The following is a 24,890-nucleotide window of genomic DNA, read 5'->3' on the forward strand; positions in this document are numbered from 1 at the left end:
CATGCATGACAATCACCCGCTTTGTAGTAAACAAAACAAAGTCCGCATCGCTCGCTAGCGAGCCGTCCGCGCGCGCGCCTGCTCAGTCAGTGTTCTGTGCGCCTGCGCTTCGGTATCAACGCACCCTTATCACGAGTGAGTACCTTTTAATGTTTTTTTTTTACTTTACGAAACGTTAGCCAGTTAATTCAACGTTGTTTATAGAAAAAAGATTAACCCTATCTCATTAATTACCCGACTAGAGATATCAAGGTTATTAATAACCTTGTTTTTTTTATAACCGGCATCTAGTCTTGTGTTTCTTTTGCTTATTCTGATATATTTAGGTATTATTAGACTACAATATACTGGTTTTTATTATTTCTTATATCTTTCTTTCTTCATTAACTTAAAATAAAAAGATTACCTGCATTTAAAGTTATTAAAAATTTTACGAAACTACCGTCATTTTTTTAATATCTTCAGTTAGTTATATGAGGAATAAGAGGTTAAATTACTACAGTTAAGTATTGCAGTGTTTTTCTTCATAAAGTTGCAATACTTAGTTTTATCTTTTTTTCAAAAGAAAACATTACATTAACATACATAGAATGAGTAAGTACCTACCTAGTATTATTAGTGGTGTACTTAGATACAATAAACTGATATCCATTAATTGCATGACATGGCTCACATAAATTAGCACAGGTAGAAAATAAAAAAATAAATTGCTTAATAGGTACTCATATTTTTCGAACTACTTTGTTATGCAAGATGATTGATTACATAAACAGTTCAAGAGTTCAATATAATGTAGACATATTTATCAGTTCACCATATTAAATGTGGAATCGTAGATGGCGTCGCGACGACACNAACGACACATCGCCAAATAATTGGTCATACCTACACAAGTAGGTACTATCACCAAACAGGCTCATTTTTTTACTTAAAAATGTCAAAAATTAAATAAAATTCTAAAAAACTTACTTAATTTTGTACCTTCTCACCAATGATTTCAAATTTTGGCATACAAAACTACTCACAAATAGTGTGCTGTAGTTAAATCTACCACATAAGTACTTGCCTTACTGCTTAATTAGTACTAGTAGCTGCTATTTCTAAACAACGACAATGTTTTTATTTCAACCAGTTTTTGCCCAAGTGGTGAAGGAAAAGGGAAAGATAAAGATTTTAAGACCCTTAAAATGTATCGTGTCCTCAGATCATAGACGGGACATGATACATTAATGCCCGTTTTCACCATCAATCCCTAATTTTTAAGTGACCCCTATGAAAACAATATTCCTATATGTGTTACCTTAGGGATCACATAAAAATTAGGGATTGATGGTGAAAACGGGCCTAAGGGTCTTAAAATCTTTATCTTTCCCTGTTCCTTTTAAGGTAGGCTGCGTGAAAATCCAATTATCCAACATTACATCGCGTCAAAAAATCTAGATGTTTCTGCTTAAAAACGTAATAGTTATACATCAAAATTTAAAAAGGTGAACTCTTCAAGACATTATCATTCACACTTTTTCTGTATTCCCGGAAGTAAAGATTAACCTATATTCCTCTTTAATTAACACACTTATCTAGCTGGGTCGGAAGTTTTATCGGCTATCCGCCTTGTGTCTTGAGACTTGACTCACAATTGAGTGATAAAGGTCCAAAGTGTGATATATCGAACGCATCCGGGAACTAGACACCTAGCTACAAGGTTGCGTATAAGTTTAAAATAAAAATAGATTATAAAAGACTATTTGACACCATTCCCCAATAATTGGAAATAACAACTTTTTTAAAAAGACACGTTATTCTGGTCTTAAGAACTTCATTAATTTTAAATTAGGTACCTGTAATTTAAGACTTTTGGTTGCATTGTAATTGAAATAAAAATTGGCCAAGTGCGTGTCGTGCCACGCACAGTGTAGGGTTCCGTAGTTGTCCGTCGTTACCACAATATATTTCAGAAGCAAGCAAGTTTTTCATCCTAAGTAACTTTTTTTAGGGTTCCGTAGTCCTGACAAGGAACCCTTATAGTTTCGATATGTCTGTCTGTCCGAGGTTTTGCTTGGAAACTATTAGCACTAGAGAGCTGTAATTTTGTGGAGGTATGTGTATTAATTACGCCGACAAAACGATGGAATAAAATTTTGTAAAAAAAATTTTTTTAGGGAAGCTCATGTAAAGTGGGGATGAATTTGTTTTTCTTCTTCTACCCCATCGTGTGGTGTATCGTTGGATAGGTCTTTTAAAATGGCTTAGAGGTTTTTACGACCATATTTTGATTTAGGGATCCGTTTGCAGCATGTTAAAGTTTAAAAAGTGCCAATTTTTGTTTGAGTAGGGCGCCCCCCCCCCTTCTAAAAACTAAACTGTTGACTTGAAAAGTCTGAAAAAATTCATGATAATAGTGCTTTTTATGAACTTTCAAGGAAAACTATAGCGGTTAAGATAGATCAGTTAGTTTAAGAGTAATAGTCGTTTTACTCAGGTATTATAAAATTTCTTAACTAGTGAAAATTCCTTAAAAGAAAATATTAAAAGTTACTTTAGATGAAGTAGTTGCTTGCTTCTGAAATATATTGTGTTAACGACGGACAACTACGGAACCCTACACTGCGCGTGCCACGACACGCACTTGGCTAATTTTTGGTATTAAGTAGGTACAGTCATCAAAACATCAGGAAATTGAAATGAACCCTGGTTTAGTGTGCTGGGATTACGAGTAGTTAGCACCATTCGTCAATAAATCTATGACAACTTATTGTCTTACAAACATACAGGGTGTCCCAAAAAGAAGTGTCAAGGCGAGGCCCAGAGGTAGAGCATCACTAGAGTTACCCGAATCATCCCCATGTATATTCCGCGATTTTTGATAGTTTTCGAGTTATGATTGTTTTAAACTATGCTTAGGTACTTTTTAGGTTACTGTGGCGAGAATAGTTAAGGTACATGCCTGATTTTTTTATTATTATTAGATGAATACTAGGCCTAACTGATTCAGAAGTATTACATCCATAACACGAATGTAAACTAAAAACGTTACAAATCCTGTATGTTGTAAAAAAATCAAACTCTAAAACTATCAAAAGTCGCGGTGATTGGGGACGCGGTGACTGCCAAGATGGAAGAGCAGTCGCCCGGCAATCTAAAGGTCGTGGGTTCGATTCCCTCCTTAGGCAGTTCGATTTTTTTAAATTGTTTATATGTATAATTTCAATAAGACTTTCTTGTCTAATCTACTATAGATTCAGTTGCAATTTAAACAGATGGAATTGTCTATTGATAACACAAAATATAAATGAACTGACGGTGTCAACGCCTCTATCAACAATATCTTTTTCTCGGGTGTTCAATAGTAACCTCAAGGGGCCTTCAAGCGATAAAATATACTTTACTTATGTCATATTCTAATTAGGATGATGACCTAATTATAAGATGTCTCTATAGTTTACCTCCGTCTCGGTCGTCTCAAAACTAATAGATAACCTTTTACAGCAATTAATCCATTTATTAAACAAAACGAACAATCAGTTCACGGCGTAGTCAAATCGGGTAAACATCTCGTGCAGTCAATAAAAAATAAGAATTAAATCGAATGTCATTTGAATATCGCGCGAAAATAACCGTTTCTGAAATGGCGGAAAATGGAGAGGTTTACAAGAAATCCTTTAACGGGACGTGCACCCTCGGGGTGAACAAAAAGGTGAAGAGTTCCATCGCCCAAAGGGCAGAGGCGTACATGCAAGCAGTCAGCAAAAGCCAAGGATTGCCGGAAAAAGGTAAAAAAAGTTTACGAGTTTTCAGCAGTTTCGGTTTTTAGTTTTTCATGAATTTTTTTGTTAGATTTCATCAAGTTAGGCTCTGAAACGAACATAGTCGCATTGTACTTAGAATGTCGTTAGGAACATAACGAGTTTTCAGGAGTTTCGGTCGTTACTATTTAATACTAAATTAATGAAAAGTTTGAATAAAACTTCATTTTATTAAAATTATTGGAAATAAAATAAAAATATTTCTTTGCGTGATATTTTTTTGGAGAAATTACTAGTTACTTTGCTTTGACACAAAAACTTTCGTTAATTCGTTCAATTATCTAACAAAGTTTCAATAAGCTTACTCAAATGCAGTCTTATGATATGAATGACATAGAACTGAGTATCTCCTTTTTTAAGTCGTTTAAAAAGGAGATTGATAACCACCATCAATTAAAGTATTTGAATGTTCTTGAAGCCATGCTGTTATCACAGGTAGGTAGGTATATTGCTGTTGTTGATGTATTTATTATTATTCTGTGACGTTGCCTACATTATACCTGGTAAATATAAAAACAATCGATACTTTCATTAAAAATAAAACAAACGGGCAGTGAATGATAACAGTGATATAAGTAAATGCGTTATTTATAGGTTGCGTCACGTTGCGTGCTCTTACAATATCTAATTAATGAGTAATAATACATTTTGCGAGTGCAAGTTAGTCTTCATTAATGTTTAATTTCAAACAAAAACCTTAAAAAAAATTACACTGGCAAAAGTGAGTCACAGGCAAGAATTGGATTTAACAGATTTTTCATAATGACTCTTCGAAGGTTCAGTCAGCAGCACTCAAAGGATCGCGTCAACCCTTGTGTACTACGGACCTGAGAGTAGACCTGACGAATTTAGTTAAAGAAATTGGACATGCCAGTGTATACGGGGTTTAACCCACTGAATTTTTCCACCCCTACAACTCCTGTATAGCCAGGATCTACAGCTTAGTCTCCAACTCAAACCTTACCAGTGAAGGTAGCTAATCGTTTTGGAACCCGCAACGAATTTAATCAGAAGAATATAGGAGGAGTTCGAAACATGCTAGTGTAACGTAAGTGCGCCTATTAACGACCCCCCAAAATTTGTATCCTATTACCGCCCTATTTTTCTTTCTTTCATAAAAGACATAATAACAGGTTCCAGAAAACACGTTACCTAATATTATATCTAGATATGTTTATTGACTATCAAAACGATTAAAGTTTGTGTTCGTAAATAACCAGTAAACGGAGTTATTTGACATTAAATGGGACGCGCCCGCAACGGACGCACTTTNGACGACACATCACCAAATAATTCGTCATACCTACACAAGTAAGTATACTATCACCAAACAGGCTCATTTTTTTTTACTTAAAAATGTCAAAAGTTAAATAAAATTCTAAAAAACTTACTTAATTTTATACCTTCTCACCAATGATTTCAAATGTTGGCATACAAAATTACTCACAAATAGTGTGCTGTAGTTAAATCTACCACATACTTGCCTTACTGCTTAATTAGTACTAGTAGCTGCTATTTCTAAACAACGACAATGATTTTATTTCAACCAGTTTTTGCCCAAGTGGTGAAGGAAAAGGGAAAGATAAATATTTTAAGACCCTTAAAATGTATCGTGTCCTCAGATCATAGAAGCACAAGAAGGGACATTATACATTAATGCCCGTTTTCACCATCAATCCCTAATTTTTAAGTGACCCCTATGAAAACAAAATTCCTGTATGTGTTACCATAGGGATCACTTAAAAATTAGGGATTGATGGTGAAAACGCGGATATGGGTCTTAAATACTTTATCTTTCCCTTTTCCTTCTAAGGTATGCTGCGTGAAAACATCGTGAAAATCATTTTCAACATTATATCGCGTCAAAAAATCTAGATGTTTCTGCTAATAAACGTAATATTTATACATCAAAATTTAAAAAGTGAACTCTTCAAGGCATTCTCATTCATACTTTTTCTGTATTCCCGGAAGTAAAGATTAACCTATATTCCTCTTTAATTAACACACTTACTTATCTAGCTGGGTCGGAAGTTTTATCGGCTATCCGCCTTGTGTCTTGAGACTTGACTCACAATTGAGTGATAAAGGTCCAAAGTGTGATTATATCGAACGCATCCGGGAACTAAACACCTACCTACAAGGTTGCGTATAAAATAATTACACAATAATTCGAAATAAAAACTTTTTTAAAATAAATTAAGATTTTTGGTTGCATTGTAATTGAAATAAAGATTGGCTAAGTGCGTGTCGTGCCACGTGCAGTCAGGGTTCCGTAGTAGCCCGTCGTTACCACAATATATTTCAGAAGCAAGCAATTTTTTCATCTAAAGTCACTTTTTTTTAAATTTTTATTAGGTAAGAAATTTTATAATACATGAGTTAAAAGACTATTACCTACTCTTAAACTAAGTAATCTATCTTAACCGTTACAGTTTTCCTTGAAAGTTCATAAAAAGCACTATTATCATGAATTTTTCCAGATTTTTTTAAACCAACAGTTTAGTTTTTAGAGGGGGGACGCCCTACTCGAACAAAAATTGGCACTTTAAACTTTAATAATTTGCAAACAGATCCCTAAATGGAAAAATAGCCTTAGAAACCCCTAAGCCATTTTAAAAGACCTATCCAACGATATCGCACACGATGGGGTAGAAGATGAAAAAAAAATTCATCCCCACTTTACATGTAGGGAGCCACCCTAAAAAAATTTTTTTTTCAAAATTTTATTTTACCGTTTTGTCAGCGTGAATAATAAACATACCTCCACAAAAAAATTACAGCTCTCTAGTGCCAATAGTTTCCAAGCAAAACCTCGGACAGACAGACATATTATTATTTATTTATTTAGGTACAGCAACAGAATACAATTTATTAGTTTTTATAAATAATTTAGATAACAAAAACTCTGTCGGCCGTTTGGTGTAGTGGTTCGAAACGGACTACTATTCCGGAGGTTGCGGGTTCGATTCCCGCACAGTACAAACATTTGTGTGCATGAACATATTTGTTTGTATTGGACTGGGTGTTTTCTATGTATAATATACCTATGTATGTATTTACAAAAAAAAAGTATTAAAGTGTGTTTATATCCGTTGTCTAGTAGTACCCATAGACCCATAGTACAAGCCTTGCTTAGTTTGGGACTAGAAACGCAGTGTAAAATGTCCAAGGATATTTATTTATTATTATTATTTATAATTTATTAAAAAGGGTACATCAAATAAATTTGCACTCCAGCTATAGCTATACACGACATTTGCTAGTATCAAAACTAAAAGGGTTCCTTGCAGGACTACGGAACCCTAAAAATAATTCACTTTCCTTGCTCGAACCCTGTAGAGCAGTGTTTTTCAACCTTTTTCATGACACGACCCCCCTAGTATGAAAAAATTTTTGGCGACCCCCCTACCGTTCGCGATTTTTTTCCATGACTTTTATAATGTTGCAAAGATGTTTGTAGGGACCGAATACTTTAATCCATAAAACATTTGCATAATTAGATTTCGGATTAATCTATCTTTATAAGAATTTTCCTTTACTGAAGTAGTTTTTACGACCTCTCGCGACCCCCCTATAGAGGCTTCGCGACCCCCCGGGGGGTCGCGACCCCCCGGGGGGTCGCGACCCACAGGTTGAAAAACACTGCTGTAGAGTGACGGTTACTTTATTGTAGTTACTGAGCCAGTTTATTTTGGAAAAAAATTATGGTCCCTTTAGGAACGCTCTAGGGTTCCTTAGTCCTGGACTGGACAAGGAACCCTTATAGTTTCGATATGTCTCTGTCTGTCTGTCCGAGGTTTTGCTAGGAAACCATTGGCACTAGGGAGCTGTAATTTTGTGGAGATATGTATATTAATCACGCCGACAAAACGATAAAATAAAATTAAAAAAATTTTTTTTTTGGGTAACCCCTACAAGTAAAGTGGGGATGATTTTTTTTTTCATCTTCTATCCCATCGTGTGGGGTATCGTTGGATATGTCTTTTAAAATGGCTTAGGGATTTCTAAGGCTATTTTTCGATTTAGGGATCCGTTTGCAAAATATGAAAGTTTAAAGTGCCAATTTTTGTTCGAGTACCTAGGGCGTCCCCACCCCCTCTAAAAACTAAACCGTTGGCTTGAAAAATCTGGAAAAATTCTTAATAATACTGCTTTTCATGAACTTTCAAGGAAAACTATAGCGGTTAGATACATCAGTTTAGTTTAAGAGTAATAGTCATTTAACTCATGTATTATAAAATGTAAAAAAAAACATAAATCTAAAACTATCAAAAGTCGCAGTGATTGGGGTCGCGGTGACTGCCTAAGATGGAAGAGCAGTCGCCCGGCAATCTAAAGGTCGTGGGTTCGATTCCAGCCTTAGGCAGTTCGATTTTTTTAAGTTGTTTATTATGTACTAGCGGCCGCCCGCGACTTCGTACGCGTGGATCCCGTTTTACCCCCTTCATCTATCTTACGCTGTTTAGACATTTCATACAAATGTTTTTTCCCGCTAACTCCCGTTCCCGTGGGAATTTTGCAATATCCTGTTGTAACTAAGCTTTAAGTTTACTAAGGTACCTGCATGCCAAATTTCAAGCGTCTAACTTAAGCGGTTTAGATTTTTCATACAAAAGGATTTTCCCGCTAATTCCCGTTCCCGTGGGAATTAGGAGAATTACTTTTTGTAACTAAGCTTTAAGTTCACTAAGGTACCTACATGCCAAATTTCAAGCGTCTAACTTAAGCGGTTTAGATTTTTCATACAAAAGGATTTTCCCGCTAATTCCTGTTCCCGTGGGAATTCCTAAGTATACTATAACCTGCCCAGGAGTATGAGAATAATTGTACCAAGTTTCGTTAAAATTCGTCGAGTAGTTTTTGTTTCTATAAGGAACATACAGACGGACAGACAGACAGACAGACAAAAATTTTACTGATTGCATTTTTGATATCAGTATCGATCACTAATCACCCCCTGATAGTTATTTTGAAAATATATTTCATGTACAGAATAGACCTTTCTACAGATTTATTATAAGTATAGATAATTTCAATAAGACTTTCTTGTCTAATCTACTATAGATTCAGTTGCAATTGCATTTGACCAATGAGGGCTATCGTTTTTATACTTAACAGTTGGCACCCCTGGCGATTGACAGGACCTTACTCTACAGTGGCGCCATCTTGATGAGTGCAAATGCGATAGTCCTCCTACCACTTTCGCGCTCACCAGTTGGTGCCACTGTCTTCGCTACTAGCAAGTGACAGGACCTTACTCTACAGTGGCGCTAACTGGTGAGCGCTAAAACGATAGCCCTCATTGCAACAGTTAAACAGATGGAATCGTCTATTGATAACACTTATAAGGTATAAATGAACTGATGGTGTCAACGCCTCTATCAACAATATCTTTTTCTCGGGTGTTCAATAGTAACCTCAAGGGGCCTTCAAGCGATAAAATATACTTTACTTATGTCATATTCTAATTAGAATGATGACCTAATTATAAGATGTCTCTATAGTTTACCTCCGTCTCGGTCGTCTCAAAACTAATAGATAACCTTTTACAGCAATTAATCCATTTATTAAACAAAACGAACAATCAGTTCACGGCGTAGTCAAATCGGGTAAACATCTCGTGCAGTCAATAAAAAATAAGAATTAAATCGAATGTCATTTGAATATCGCGCGAAAATAACCGTTTCTGAAATGGCGGAAAATGGAGAGGTTTACAAGAAATCCTTTAACGGGACGTGCACCCTCGGGGTGAACAAAAAGGTGAAGAGTTCCATCGCCCAAAGGGCAGAGGCGTACATGCAAGCAGTTAGCAAAAGCCAAGGATTGCCGGAAAAAGGTAAAAAAGTTTACGAGTTTTCAGCAGTTTCGGTTTTTAGATTTTCATGTACTTTTTTGTTAGATTTCATCAAGTTAGGCTCTGAAACGAACATAGCCGCGTTGTAGAATGCCGTTAGGAACCTAATTACGAGTTTTCAGGAGTTTAGGTCGTTACTATTTAATACTAAATTAATGAAAAGTTTGAATAAAACTTCATTTTATTAAAATTATTGGAAACTAGCTTTCCGCCCGCGGCTTCGCCCGCGTGGAATTTTGTCTGTCACAGAAAAACTTTATCGCGCGCGTCCCTGTTTCAAAAACCGGGATAAAAACTATCCTATGTTCTTTCCCGGGACTCAAACTATCTCTATGCCAAATTTCATCAAAATCGGTGGTTGCGAGGTTTAAGCGGGAAAGCGTAACAGACAGACAGACAGACAGAGTTACTTTCGCATTTATAATATTAGTTGGGATTAGTTGGGATTGGGATAAAATAAAAATATTTCTTTGCTTGATATTTTTTTTGGAGAAATTACTAGTTACTTTGCTTTGACACAAAAACTTTCGTTAATTCGTTCAAATATCTAACAAAGTTTCAATAAGCTTACTCAAATGCAGTCTTATGATATGAATGACATAGAACTGAGAATCTCCTTTTTTAAGTCGGTTAAAAAGGAGATTGATAACCACCATCAATTAAAGTATTTTGAATGTTCTTGAAGCCATGCTGTTATCACAGGTAGGTAGGTATATTGATGTTGTTGATGTTGCTTACATTATACCTGGTAAATATAAAAACAATCGATAGTTTCATTAAAAATAAAACGGGCAGTGAATGATAACAGTGATATAAGTAATTGCGTTATTTATAGGTTGCGTCACGTTGCGTGCTCTTACAATATCTAATTTATGAGTAACAATACATTTTGCGAAGTGCAAGTTAAGATATTTTCATTAAGACTTTTCATTAATGTATAATGTTAAGAAAAACTAAAAAAGTCACACTGGAAAAGTGAGTAACAGACAAGAGCTGGGATTTTTCAGGATTTAACAGATTTTTCATAATGACCCTTCGAAGTTTCAGTCAGCACTCAAAGGATCGCATTCATGCTCTCAGGTCTGTAGTACTCACAGTAATAGGTACCTGTAGTAGTAGACCTGAGGAAATTAGTAAAAGAAATTGCACATGCCATTGCAGTTTATGGGGCTTATCCCACCACACTTTTCTACCACTACAACTCATGTACCTATAGGCAGGATCTACAACTTAGTCTCCAACTCAAACCTTACCAGTGAAGGTAGCTAATCGTTTTGGAACCCGCAACGAATTTAATCAGAAGAATATAGGAGGAGTTCGAAACATTTGGGATTGTCTTTGTTCAGCAGTGAGCGTCTTTTGGTTAAACCAATTCAAATCAAATATAAATTCGTTTATTCGTGGAACATAGGTAAATTACATATTACAGGTGTTAAAAATTACGTAGTCGGTATCACTATGCAACACTTAATTAGCATTTTTTTTGTTACAGTGACTGTCACAAACCAAAAACCTGCCTTTAGGCTGGAGTCGATGTCCAGGGTGGCCGCCATTCCCATCGTGGAGTCAGGAATCGGCGTTACGGAGAAGATTTATCACACGATAAAGGTAATAAAACGTAGGATACCGGAAAACACAGCGTTGTACATTCACCCATAAGATGGGCCGACGACCTCATAAAGGCGCTGGATGCAGGCCGCTACCAACAGTGGACGNCTGGAAAACGCAGCGTGGGACGTCCACCCACAAGGTGGACCGACGATCTGATAAAGGTAGCAGGAAGGCGCTGGATGCAGGCCGCTACCAACCGTGCGATGTGGAAGTCATTGGGGGAGGCCTATGTTCAGCAGTGTGGCTGAACGATGATGATGATGATGATACGCACTAGATGGATTTCTGTCTTTTTATCAGAGTTAGTGCGAAACCACTTCTGTTACGAGTTTGCTATTGTCCAGATGTACTCCGAAACCCGGCGCTTCGTGCTCCGCCGCGCGGACTCCGTGAAGCAGCTGGGGACAGCCGTGCTGGACTCCCGCGTGACCGCGGTGACCGCCACCGCGCTGGACCGCGCGCTCACCACCGCAGACAAGTACGTCGACAAGTACTTGCCGCCTGACAACCAGGACGCCAATGACGGTGAGTTTGTTACTCGTGTTGAAGGTTGACAATAGTGACGAGTTTCTTGTGCTGCTTCTTCTCAGCACTGGCCTGTTTATTGTCCCGAAGCAGTGGTAGGGTTAATACTGGGAAGTGTAAAAGTGCTTTTTTAAAGCTTACCTTTTTGGAAAAATAAATTAGTTTTTTTATGAAGACAATCTAGTACCACTCTGTGGTAAGACAGCCTGTTTCAGACTCAGAGGTCCCCGGGTTTTAATCCCAGTGGAGGAAAAAATTCTGCTTAGTTTCAAACTCAGAGGTCCCGGGTTTGATTCCCGGTGGGGGACAAAATCGGTTAGGTTTGTGGTAGGGGTAGGGTAATAGGGTTTGTTCCAAGTTCGCCTGGCTATCTATCAAAGTACTTTGTTGTAGGTGTTTCGTCAGTACCCCGACCTCATCATCTAACTACATACCTAAAATCTCAAACTTGTTCAATCTTGATCAAATTGACTATGTATTCATAGGATGTTTATAGGTGGNAGTGGACGTCCTGTGGCTGAAATGATGATGATGATGAAAGGTAAATATTAATAAACTAGCGGCCGCCCGCGACTTCGTACGCGTGGATCCCTTTTTACCCCCTTCATCTATCTTACGCGGTTTAGATTTTTTCGTACAAATGTTTTTTCCCGCTAACTCCCGTTCCCGTGGGAATTTTGCAATATCCTGTTGTAACTAAGCTTTAAGTTTACTAAGATAGCTGCATGCCAAATTTCAAGCGTCTAACTGAAGCGGTTTAGATTTTTCATACAAAAGGATTTTCCCGCTAATTCCCGTTCCCGTGGGAATTCCTAAGTATACTATAACCTGCCCAGGAGTTCAGCCATATTCAATATCGTTTATTACGTACGTCTAATTTTCTAATTGAAGTCCAACTAATTTTAAGTGCTTTTCATATTCCATTTTACTTAGTTGGATATGTTTTGACGCAAATACTTATAGTCCAGTACAATTAGATTTTAAATCGGAAATAATTCCTACAAAAGATTTTATTGCTTTAATGGCTTCATTGGTTGCCCATTAAGACTCTCCTAGGTTTTCGACTTCGACGGAGTTGTGCTTAAGTGGTGGGGGCCCCCTAAAGGGGCGCTTTTTCGGTTTTCCGGTTATACCGCGTAAAGGACTTACCCTATCGAAAAGTGGTCTTCCTGACGGTTGAAGGGCATTTAATCCTGTATTAAATAAGACCAAATTCATATGTTTTGGACAAACCGTTCTCGTGCAAATGTTCGGCAAAGTAGATAATATGTGTATTTTAACTATTGACCCTCTCCACGTCCAAAATCTTTAGTAGGAATTATTTCCGATTTAATGCATTTTTGTGTTTAATTCTACTGGCCTATTATTAATTTGCTGTAAATGTGTTAAGATTTTAATTTGAAAATAATATTTTGATTTTCGGCACATAAAATGATCAGCTCTTTGATGATACTCGTACCCTGACGTGGAACTTGTTTTTTAGGGTTCACTATGTAATTTGTTCCATTTTTTGTGTGAGTAAAATAAAGATTTATTATTTAATTTGAATTTCCCAGGAGTCCAACCCGATCTTTCGCTGGTACTTATCGATGGGCGAGTACTCGTTGACTAAGGGCGCGCAGTTGGCGCGGCCGGCCGTCATGCTGTTCGAGACGCCCATCCACCAGCTCGACAAGTTCCTCTGCAAGTCCCTGGACATCGTCGGCGAGCGGGTGCCCTCGATCTACCTGCCTCCGCAGGATGTGAGTATCTGATCAGTTTAGCCAAGTTTCAAAGCGATAGGCGAAGTGAAGAGGACGGACTGGCCAACTCGTGATCCGAGGAATATACAAGTTCGCTAATCCGCCGCCCAACTGTTGTGGTGAATTCACTCGTAAAACCTACATGCACATTTAGCTTACCACAGGGGTTAACGGGATTGTTAGTAAAAAATACTGTTTGTAAAAAGTTTAATGAGATGAGTAGGTATAGTCGCCACAGGTAAGTAACTACTCCCTTACTGACCACCACCTCTGCAACTAATTTTAAGCTTACTAAATAAGCTCCCAACATGTTTTATGTTGTGGCCAAACGGGAACTTTACTCGTAGCAGAAGGTAGGTAGGTAGGTGTACAAAGTCCATAAATCTTAGCTAATTAAAAATTTCTTGTTCAGGTTGGTTTCAGATAACGACTTGTTGTTTCGACTTGTTGAATATTTTGGTCAAAACAAAGTTATCACTATTTATTCACATAATAGATGCATAATCTTCTAGTAAAATCTACTGTTGGATAGGTTGTAACTACCTACTAATCTATAATTATAAACAATGAAAGGTCTGTAAGATCATTCTAATCTTTCCGTGTTTTCTCCACTTAGTTATCTTAATTTCCTATTAACTACTTAGATGATATCATCCTACGAGAAAATCTGATCTTAACTGCTTCAGATCATGAAATCTGTCACGCATTTAACGTAAGAAAGGCCAGATAAAAGATTCACTTCCGAATGGAAATATCGGGACTCAAGAGCTTGCACGATAAGACCACGCTGTTGTTACAAAAATAAACATTCACAATCTAACGTAAAACATGAATGACGCACTTTCATCAATGTCAGTACAATAAGAAATTAGTGATAAGTAAAAGTGGGTAGAAATGCGGAATTTTCGAGTTCATTTCAATGCGAAACGTATGAAATCGGAAATGCTTAAAAAAGTTTCACAACTTTTACTTAACATGCTTCCGAATCTAATCATGAAATTAATGATGTCTGCATCGATATTCGTAGTTATTGTTCGGGACGACCTCTTTTTCCAACTCGGCATTTTCTGTCAGCCGTTTGGAGTAGTGGTTTTAAAAAACGGACTACTGTGCCGCGAGATCCCGGGTTCGATTCCCGGCTAGGCAGAAATTGAAATGATGAATTTTAATTTCTGCGACGGGTCTGGGTACTACGTGACACGCACCCCGTGAAAAAATATGGTCCAGAGCAGAGGTCCAGAGTGTAGTCGTAGCGTAGAAAGAGCTATTTTTGTGGTAGTATACGCACTAGACGATAGATAGCCCGACGGATTAGCAAGCTGAAGTGGCAGTGGTCAGGGCACATGGTACGCAGAACTGACGGCCGATGGGGCAGCAAGGTTCTGGAATGGAGGCCGCGTACCGGAAAACGCAGCTTGGGACGTCCACCCACAAGGTGGACCGACGACCTGATAAAGGTAGCTGGAAGGCGCTGGATGCAGGCCGCTACCAACCGTGCGATGTGGAAGTCATTGGGGGAGGCCTATGTTCAGCAGTGGTCGTCCTGTGGCTGAAATGATGATGATGATGATACGCACTAGATGGATTTCTGTCTTTTTATCGGAGGTAGTGCGAAACCGCTTCTGTTACGAGTTTGCTATTGTCCAGATGTACTCCGAAACCCGGCGCTTCGTGCTCCGCCGCGCGGACTCCGTGAAGCAGCTGGGGACAGCCGTGCTGGATTCGCGCGTGACCGCGGTGACCGCCACCGCGCTGGACCGCGCGCTCACCACCGCAGACAAGTACGTCGACAAGTACCTGCCGCCTGACAACCAGGACGCCAATGACGGTGAGTCACTGCTGTTGAAGACAATGTTATCTAGGTCTAGTGGTAAGACACACCTGTTCCACAACGACCGGCTTATTTAAGGGCTTATACTCAGAGCCGTTAATTAAAAAAGAACCACCTCTTTCAGACTCAGAGGTCTTACTCTTTACCATTACCTGGGTTTTATTCCTAGTGGGGAAAAAAATCTGCTTAATTTCAAACCCAGAGGACCTGAGTTTTCCCCTGGGGGGATAAAATCTTCTCGGTTAGGTGGGTGGTAGGGCTAGGGTCTGTTCTAACTTCGCCTGGCTATCAGCTACCACCATATCTACATTGTTATCTTTCGACAGTCCTCATGATCTGCTTACTATCTAGAGTTTCAAACTTGTCAAGAATCATGAATAAATCGCTCATTTCCATGAATAAAGATTACATGAAATTGAACGAAAAGAAAATTATTGGACTACTTAATCATAGGTGGTCTAACGACTGTAATGTAAGTAGGTAACATAAACAAATAAATTTGCTGAAGTGCTAGTTAGCAGTGCAATAAATAAGCCGTTTCTCTGATAACCGTTTCTATGAGAGCCCCACACAGCGACGACTGACAGCTTATCGCCGCCTGACCTGCTGGATGCACCGAAAACGGAACTTTGGTTCGTGCAATAAATAAAACAAGGTCATGTGATAACTCGCAGCCCCGGCCGCTACTCCCGCGTCTGCGCTCCTGTCTAATTGCCAATTACCACACGACACTTCAAATGCAAGCCATAACTAACTATTGTTACGAGTCTCTATCACAAACCAATAAGATGCGTATTTTATCGACTGTGGCTACCTAATAAGAGGCTCTTAGAGTTCAACGTTATCTAGCGATGACAAATTAGCTATCAAGTCTGCAGGGCAAGACAGACTCCGTCCTCATTCGAATAACCGATAAATCGAGTACATCCGCCACCCATGACTCACTCGCACCTCTTAATATATCGATAACGTAAAATTTGTGATGGTCAGAGGTCGGTCTTGCGATCGAAATATTCCTTAATTAACGTGTTTACCAATACAAATAAGCTTATGTAAATTACATTACAGTACAGACATGTATAAAGTATTACATAATGTTTTACCTACTTAAGTACTGATAGGTGTTCGAAAAACCTAACGTTTATTTTTGCCCACCAGCTCAATGGACAGACGGCATTGTAAAGTTTACGGAACAGCAGTTGGCGAAGCTAGCGCATCATTGGCGATATAATTCAAGTAATTCTTTTCAAAATCTGGAATGATATTGCTCATCTCATCAACATCATCAGCTCATTTAGTTTCAACTGCAGGAGCACCGCCTCCAGCCTCCAACCAGATTTACCAAACTAAATTTACCAGAGGCAAAATTTGTCTAGGTAGTTGCCACACTCCTCACAAGACGAGGAGTGAGATGGAGGTCAGATTTTTGCTTTTAATAAACATACTATCTATTTCTTTTTCGAGTATGCTCCTATGCTATTCCGTCGAAACAACACGGCTAAAAATGTAACTTCATTTAATCTCATAATGACTTTTTATAAGCTCTTTCACACGTTGTAAGTTAGTTGTCATGTAATAAATAACCATACCTATATCACTGCTTCCGGACAGGCGGCAGTGATAAAAAGGTATCCAGTTCAAGAAACTCGAATCACCATTTTTTATTTATAGAGCTTAAGTAATAATTGTTACATTTATTAATCCACATGGCTATTTCTTTTTTTTCCGAGATAGGTAAGCAAGCAGGTATTATTTAGTCAACATAATTATAATTATTTTGTTGACGATAATCCACCTATCCGTTTATCTTCACGGGTCACAGATATCTTATTGAAAAACAGTATGCATTTTGTATTAAAAACACCTACGAGTACTTTAGGTAGTTACCTAACAAATAGCGTTCGTTTTATACAATGACATAATATACTTACTAGCGGCCGCCCGCGACTTCGTACGCGTGGATCCCGTTTTACCCCCTTAACTATGGGTAGAGTTTCGCAAAATCCTTTCTTAGCGGATGACTATGTCTATCTACTTAACATCTACCTGCATGCCAAATTTCAGCCTGATCCGTCTAGTGGTTTGGGCTGTGCGTTGATAGAGTCTCGTCAGTGACCTTTGAGTTATATAACATAGCAAAAAAAACTTGAATAAGTAGATTCCCTTTAACTGTTTATGCTTAGAAGTCAGCTCTCGTAAATTCCAGCTGCTGACTACATTAGCAGCGGACCTTAGTGTGTGACTTAATCTGACCCAGTACTTAGTGATCGTAGTGCCGGCTCACTGGCTTCACCAGTTACTGGTAATCATTGTCAAGCGGGAGCAGCGACTTGAAATTTGATTGGCAAGTAAGCAGCAGCTGTTTAATCCTTGCAAATGTCGACAGCTGTCTACTCTTTGTCGCGGTAGTCAGGGACTGACTTGTTCTGGCCTCACCCAATCAGTACCTAGTGATCATTGCGTGTGGGAGGGAGCAATTACAAGACCGTTGTAATCAATGTGTCTTGTTCTACTCCAGTGGCGATCGTGGTGACGGGCGCACGCCTTACTTGTACTGGCCTCACCCGATGGTGACTGGTGGTCATTGTCAAGCGGGAGAAGCAACTAGAAATTCAGTTTAAAAGTCCAACAGCTGACTACATTAGATCCTTCTAAATATCAGCTGCTGTCTGCTAGTAGTAGCGTGCGCGCCAGTCAAGGAGGGACTTGTTCTGGCCTCACCCAGTAGTGATCATTGTCAAGCGCGAGGAGTATCTAGAATCTCAGTTTGCAAGCAAGTAGCAGCTGATTAAGACCCTTGCAAATGTCAGCTGCTTCCTCCTTAGTTGTCGCAGGAGTGACTTGTTCTGACCTGATCCAGTAGTGATCTGCTCATTATACAGCGGGCCTTACTGTATGACTTGTTCTGTCCCAGTGGTGATCATAGTGACGGGCGCGGAGGGCCCTTGTAAGTTAGCTGCTTCCTCCTTAGTTATCGCAGGAGTCTTGTTATGGCCTCATCCAGCAGTGATCATTGTCGGGCGGGAGTAATCCTTGTCAATCCCAGCTGCTAAGTAACTGCTCATTATACAGAGGGCCTTACTGTGTGACTTGTTCTGGCCCAGTGGTGATCATAGTGACGGGCGTTGAGGGCCCTTGTATGTTAGCTGCTTCCTCCTTAGTTATCGCAGGAGTCTTGTTCTGGCCTTATCCAGTAGTGATCATTGTCGGGCGGGAGTAATCCTTGTCAATCCCAGCTGCTAAGTAAGTGATTTCTTCTGCCCAGTGGCGATCGTGGTAACGGGTACGGAGGGCGAGGCGGAGGTACTCAGAGAGTGACTTGTTCTGGCCTTATCCAATCAGTACCTGTGGGATCAGTACGTGTGGGAGGGAGCAATTACAAGACCGTTGTAATCAATGTGTCTTGTTCTGCTCCAGTGGCGATCGTGGTGACGGGCGCACGCCTTACTTGTACTGGCCTCACCCGATGGTGACTGGTGGTCATTGTCAAACGGGAGCAGCAACTATAAAATCAGTTTATAAGTCCAATTGACTTGTTAGTTGTCGCGGTAGTCAGAAAACGACTTGTTCTGGCAACTACCTGTATACGAATAGAAGCTTAGCTGCCATGCGATTAAGACCTGTCATTTGTCAATCACAGCTGCTGACTACTATATCAGAGGGCCTTACTGTATGATTTCTTCCGGCCCAGTGGCGATCGTGGTAACTGGCGCGGAGAGCTCGGAGGGCGAAGCGGAGGGCAAACAGCAGTTTACTACAATCAGCCCTTTTACCTATAAATAGGGAGTGTCTCAACTAGACAGTGGTGATCATTCTTTGGGTGGGAGTAGTAATAAGTAAAAGTTGTAAAGGACCTACTGACTACTTATGTTATGCATTAGCAGCGGCATTATTAGAGTGCTTGTTCTGGCCCCACCAAGTGGTGATCCAATCCGAATCCACCAAGACATTTTTGCGCGAATCCACATGCACAATGTCGTTCACGCATATGTCCTGTCCTGATCAGGTGAGTGACTTTTTCTGTTCTTATCCAGTGGCGATTGTGGTGACGGGCGCGGAGGGCTCGGANCACAAGTTCTGATAACTTGTACTGGCCTCACCCGATGGTGACTGGTGGTCATTGTCAAGCGGGAGCAGCAACTAGAAACTCAGTTTAAAAGTCCAACAGCTGACTACATTAGATCCTTCTAAACATCAGCTGCTGTCTGCTAGTAGTTGCGTGCGCGCCAGTCAAGGAGGGACTTGTTCTGGCCTCACCCAGCAGTGATCATTGTCAAGCGCGAGGAGTATCTAGAATCTCAGTTTGCGAGCAAGTAGCAGCTGATTAAGACCCTTGCAAATGTCATCTGCTTCCTCCTTAGTTATTGCAGGAGTTTTGTTCTGGCCTCATCCAGTAGTGATCATTGTCGGGCGGGAGTAATCCTTGCCAATCTCAGCTGCTAAGTAACTGCTGATTATACTGCGAGTCTTAAGTACTGTATGAGTTTTTGACTTGACCCAGTGGCGACCGTAGTGACGGGTACGGAGGGTGAAGCGGAGGTAGTCAGGGAGTGACTTGTTCTGGCCTTACCCAATCAGTACCTAGTGATCATAACGTGTGGGAGGGAGCAATTACAAGACCCTCGTAATTTTTTTGGCCCAGTGGCGATCGTGGTGACGGGCGCGGAAGGCTCGGAGGGCGAGGCGGAAGGCGGACGCGCGTGCGCGGCGGCGGCGGTGCAGCACGGCGCGCGCCTGCGCAGGAAGCTGCAGCGCCGGCTCACGCGCCAGGCGCTGGCCGAGGCCAAGGCCATCAAGGAGCAGATACACGTGCTCGTCTATGTTGCTGAGCTGGTAAGTCACGTAATTAATTAATGCCAAAAATGTTGTCGTGACTTGAGTGGCTACCATGAGCCGGAAGACGTAGCGTGGGCAGGCCTCCCACTAAGTGGACCGACGATCTGGTAAAGGTCGCGGGAGGTGCCTGGATGCGAGCGGCGCAGAACTGGTCTTTGTGGAAATCCTTGGGGGAGGCCTTTGTCCAGCAGTTGACGTCTTTCGTCTGAAACAAACGTACGAACGAAAAATGTAGTAGATACTGCAGTTCCCATTTCCGGTCATGTTGTCTCGTTCTATCGCAAAGAATCGGCATTTGATGAGAGCGAGAGAAAACATGAAAATGGGTATTTGGAACTGTGGCCCACTATACACTGATTCCTAGACCTGCATCTAAGTAAATGTTGGATAACAAACAATCCTAGATCCAAATGTTGGCAAATCATATACTTATGTAGAAACTGTGCTTATTTCACACTTAAAAATCTAGTCACAAGAACCAAACATTTATGCAGAGGTTCTTAAAGTTGGTCGAGATCAACTTGAAAACTTTATGAGAACAAATATTTCCTTGCCTATTCTTACGATGACTCAAACAATGGCAGTCTTTTGTCTGTCGCCATTGCTTCTCTACCAATAAATTCTCCAGGTGGCAACCGACCCAGCCCTTGCATGGAAGAAGGCCAAAGAGCTGTACTCGTCGCTGAGCCAGCCCGAGCCGGAGAACCAGGCCCGACCTGAAACTGTTGAGGAGATGCTGGTGCTGCTGTCCCGCGAGACCGCGCGCAAGCTCGTGCACCTCGTCAACTACACGCACACTGACTTGCCCAGGTGAGGAAATTAACGGATAGGTATAAAAGCATTAAAAGCTTTTTTCTCTAGATAGGTATAAGAATAAGAATGTCTTTGTTCAGCACAATTATTATTTAAGGTAGATATACAAAGCAAGAGTAAGTAAACATAAAAAATAAATAAAAACATATGCTGAATAGGCGCCCGCTCAGCAAAAATCGCGACATGACACAAACGTCATGCCGAGACGCTGGTTTTCAGCGGGAACCAATGCGTGATGAGGGTTGCGCGCCCTTCTGGTCGAGACCCGATTCTGAATTAGAAGTGTTCTTTATGGGACTATTCCTTAACGAGAGATATCTCGTTCTCACTGTGCACTGCAGTAAAAACCCAACCAGTGAATAAGTTTTAAAACAAATAAATAGATACGACAGAAGAAGCATCTTTCAACTTACTTATGCGGTTTACAGGGACTTTATTAACAGGGCTAGATTAAATAATCCAAAACATTATTTTTGTCTCAGGAATGTGCGCCAAGGCCTGTCGATGATCACGAGGCACCTGTCGTCCGCCGCCGACGCGCTGCTCAAGGTAGTGACCAGGCGCGCCGCCGTCGCCCCCGCGCTCCTGCACCGCGCCTTCGCCCTGCATCTATCCATCATCGCACCCCAGCCCAGTCAGTCGCCCCTCATTCCTCCACGCCATTTACATGCTTAGGGTTTTAGATCCGCGCCTTAGTACCTACCTTCCTACAGCATCTTTAACGCCTTCGTGACTTTTAAGCTCCTGCACCGTGCCTACGCCCTTCATCTATCCATCATCGCACCCCAGCCCAGTCAGTCGCCCCTCATTCCTCCACGCCATTTACATGCTTAGAGTTTAGATCCGCGCCTTAGCACCTACCTTCCTACAGCATCTTTAACGCCTTCGTGACTTTTAAGCTCCTGCACCGTGCCTACGCCCTGCATCTATCCATCATCGCACCCCAGCCCAGTCAGTCGCCCCTCATTCCTCCACGCCATTTACATGCTTAGGGTTTAGATCCGCGCCTTAGAACCTACCTTCCAACAGTATCTGTGATGCGACCGCGGCTTTCAAGCTCCTGCACCGTGCCTACGCCCTGCATCTATCCATCATCGCACCCCAGCCCAGTCAGTCGCCCCTCATTCCTCCACGCCATTTACATGCTTAGGGTTTAGATTCGCGCCTTAGAACCTACCTTCCAACAGTATCTTAGTACCCATCCTACTGTAGTCCTCGGCTGTCATGATCCTGCATCGCGCCTTCGCCCTGCATCTATCCATCATCGCACCCCAGCCCAGTCAGTCGCCCCTCATTCCTCCACGCCATTACATGCTTAGGCTTTAGTAGATCCGCTCCTTAGAACCTATTCTACTGCAAATTATGGCGCGGTCTCAGCTGTCGCACTCCTACACCACGCCTTCGCCCTGCATCTATCCATCATCGCACCCCAGCCCAGTCAGTCGCCCTTCATTCCTCCACGTCATTTAGGTACATGCTTAGACTTTAGTAGATCCGCTCCTTAGAACTTTTTTTTTATCCACAACGAGGAAGCTCTTGGCCTGTATCTCACCTGATGGTAAGTGACGATCAGGCCGATGCGAGCTTCACCCGGAATCCTCAACCGCGGAGGAACTGGCTATCTTACCTCTAACTGCCGGAACACAATGATGCTGTTAACATTGTTGTTATGGCGACAGACTTAGATAAGATGGTGGTAGCTAGCCAGGCGGACTTAGAACAAGTCCTACCACCAACCAAACCGAACAGAAAAAACTCCCCACTGGGAATCGAACCCGGGACCTCTGCGTCTGAAGCAGGTGGTCTTACCACTAGACCACAGAGGCGGTTATTCTACTGCAACGGTCTCAGCTGTCGCGCTCCTGCACCACGCCTTCACCCTGCATCTATCCATCATCGCACCTCAGCCCAGTCAGTCGCCCCTCATTCCTCCACGCCATTTACATGCTTAGGCTTTAGTTGACGCGATCAATCCGGCATCCATTTACTAGTTACTTACTTTAACTATTCCTTTATGTATTCCATAGCATTGCAAAACCATTGAGACTGTTCATACCTTTACCTTTCATACACCCCATCACTATTAGCTCTCATGGACCATTCTACCTAATAATCCTTTCATGTCAATGAACCCACATTCCATGACATCAGATAATTAGAGAAGAAAAAACAAAAAGAAATACGAAGCTAACTCAAGTATCAATGATGATTACTGGTCAAGGCATTACCATCACGTTAATCTCATTGATGAATCAAATCTCAATTCTGTCGGCTCTACCCTTCTCTCTTACTCACGTCCATCACTCATATAAAGGTTGAGTGAGAGATAAGGATAGAGCTAGAGCTGGAGTAGACCTGTAAGCTTCAACAAATGCTATTACGCAGACGGTGCCGGTGGAGGCGGCGCTGACTGAGATGCGCGGCTGGCGCTCCCGCCTGGCGGCGCTGCTGCAGCAGCTCAAGCAAACCTCGCACTCATATTTGGTAAGTATTACTACTAATGTACAGGCGACAGCACACCAAGCTATACATATTTGTGGAAAAATCGTCCCTATTACCACTACATAAGATGCTACAGTATTTAGCTTGATATGCCGTCGTCTGTACAAATCGTAGGAGACAACTTAGCACTTCGATGTAGACAGTACGATCGGTTTTGGGATGCTCAGACGTCTTGGAGCCTAATCAACTTCTGCTTGTTGAAAAGTAGACCACACCGATGTGAGACTTCATAGTATTGATGATGAAGGCCACCTGCCATAAGCGTCAGCTGCATGCGTTTTAAAGTAATTAGGTAAGTACTTATCATAGTTTAAAAGCTATCAAGTCGTGTTACAAGCATTTACTATCGAGTTTGAGACTATATAGATACTGCTGATTTTGAAAGTCAGGGCCACATCGCTCACTTTATAAATAACCTAATGTTAATCGTTGCAGTTAAGATCTTCAATTAACTTTTTTTAAATGTCGGTGGTCCTAGGATATTTCTTTACCTTGCGTCTATGACAATTGGTATTTCTGAAGCAATATCATTTGAATTATTTTGTTCAAGGAACACCTCGCCGTATTTCTGGCAGGCAACGAGGAGCGGGAGAAGATCGCCCCGCGCTCCACGTACGAGGCGCGCGACGACCTCGCCGCCATTAATGGAGTCAATTGATATATTTAATTACTATTATTAAGCCACTGTCGACGGATCCAGGTTCTTTTTTCTAACCGTCATTCGCATCTTTAGGCGTTTATCATTACAAGTAAAGACTGTTTTAACGCGCTAATATTTCGAGCAATCAGTTTTTATCAAGATAATTGACATTCTTAAAAAAACTCGCTTGTTTTGATTTCAATAACTTATCTTCACTGATTACAGTGGTTTTGGCCGACGAATTAATTTATTTATAGAGTTGTTATTGAATCACGATTGCAGATCCTGGATTCGTATTTTTGTTATTTGAACAAGTTACACAATATCATTAAAGTGACATCACTGTAGCGCCTAAGAATGGATTTTTATAAAAAGTAGATTCAACCGAGGACATAAAATAGTCCCTTGTCGCACTCCCTATTCGTTTATTTGGAAGAAAATCTCTGCCTTAAAGTTTGAGTGATAAATTATTATTTTTCAGGTTATTTATTTATATTATTTTAAAATGTAAAAATATAAGAAGCCCATACATGCAATAATACCTATAAATAAAAGTGAAATCATTCACAAACGCAACTTCCTGTTCAATAAATTAATATTTGGGTCAAATTATATAATTACATCTATATTAATTTAAGTACTTATTATAACTATAATCAACTAAAATTAAATTAAATACGTTAGCTGGTAGTAGTGAGGCTAGAATTTGTAATTGTTTTTTACATCGATTGTT

At 40.6% G+C, this 24,890-nt stretch overlaps 1 protein-coding gene across 5 annotated transcripts; it reads left to right on the plus strand.

Annotated features, from left to right (window-relative positions):
* Positions 1 to 24,613, plus strand: Lsd-1 (lipid storage droplet-1). 5 transcript variants are annotated; one of them, XM_028305374.1, is made up of 10 exons: positions 9,397 to 9,639; positions 11,150 to 11,265; positions 13,350 to 13,535; positions 15,183 to 15,363; positions 19,401 to 19,427; positions 20,036 to 20,199; positions 20,831 to 21,012; positions 21,498 to 21,564; positions 23,401 to 23,499; positions 24,068 to 24,613. In XM_028305374.1, exons 1-10 carry the CDS (start codon positions 9,456 to 9,458, stop codon positions 24,173 to 24,175), a joined length of 1,314 nt encoding a protein of 437 aa, XP_028161175.1. In that variant the 5' UTR covers positions 9,397 to 9,455; the 3' UTR covers positions 24,176 to 24,613. The 5 variants fall into 5 exon arrangements, 3 of the variants coding, with proteins under 3 accessions (XP_028161176.1, XP_028161175.1, XP_028161174.1); XR_003655935.1 differs by lacking the exons at positions 9,397 to 9,639; positions 19,401 to 19,427 and adding an exon at positions 1 to 135 and having other exon boundaries at positions 20,009 to 20,199; positions 21,498 to 21,649; XM_028305375.1 differs by lacking the exons at positions 9,397 to 9,639; positions 19,401 to 19,427 and adding an exon at positions 1 to 135 and having other exon boundaries at positions 20,009 to 20,199.
* Positions 24,614 to 24,890: the final 277 nt, after the last annotated feature.

The sequence above is a fragment of the Ostrinia furnacalis genome, unplaced genomic scaffold (assembly GCF_004193835.3).
Source record: "Ostrinia furnacalis isolate ACB-3 unplaced genomic scaffold, ASM419383v2 OfSCF1656, whole genome shotgun sequence".
Taxonomy (NCBI): domain Eukaryota; kingdom Metazoa; phylum Arthropoda; class Insecta; order Lepidoptera; family Crambidae; genus Ostrinia; species Ostrinia furnacalis.

Bases quoted from the DNA above. Each gene is read 5' to 3' on its own strand.
- Lsd-1 (XM_028305374.1), top strand. From the start codon at position 9,456: ATGTCATTTGAATATCGCGCGAAAATAACCGTTTCTGAAATGGCGGAA. The intron at 9,640-11,149 runs GTAAAAAAGTTT...TTTTTGTTACAG, and splicing joins CCAAGGATTGCCGGAAAAAG to TGACTGTCACAAACCAAAAA. The intron at 11,266-13,349 runs GTAATAAAACGT...TGAATTTCCCAG, and splicing joins AGATTTATCACACGATAAAG to GAGTCCAACCCGATCTTTCG.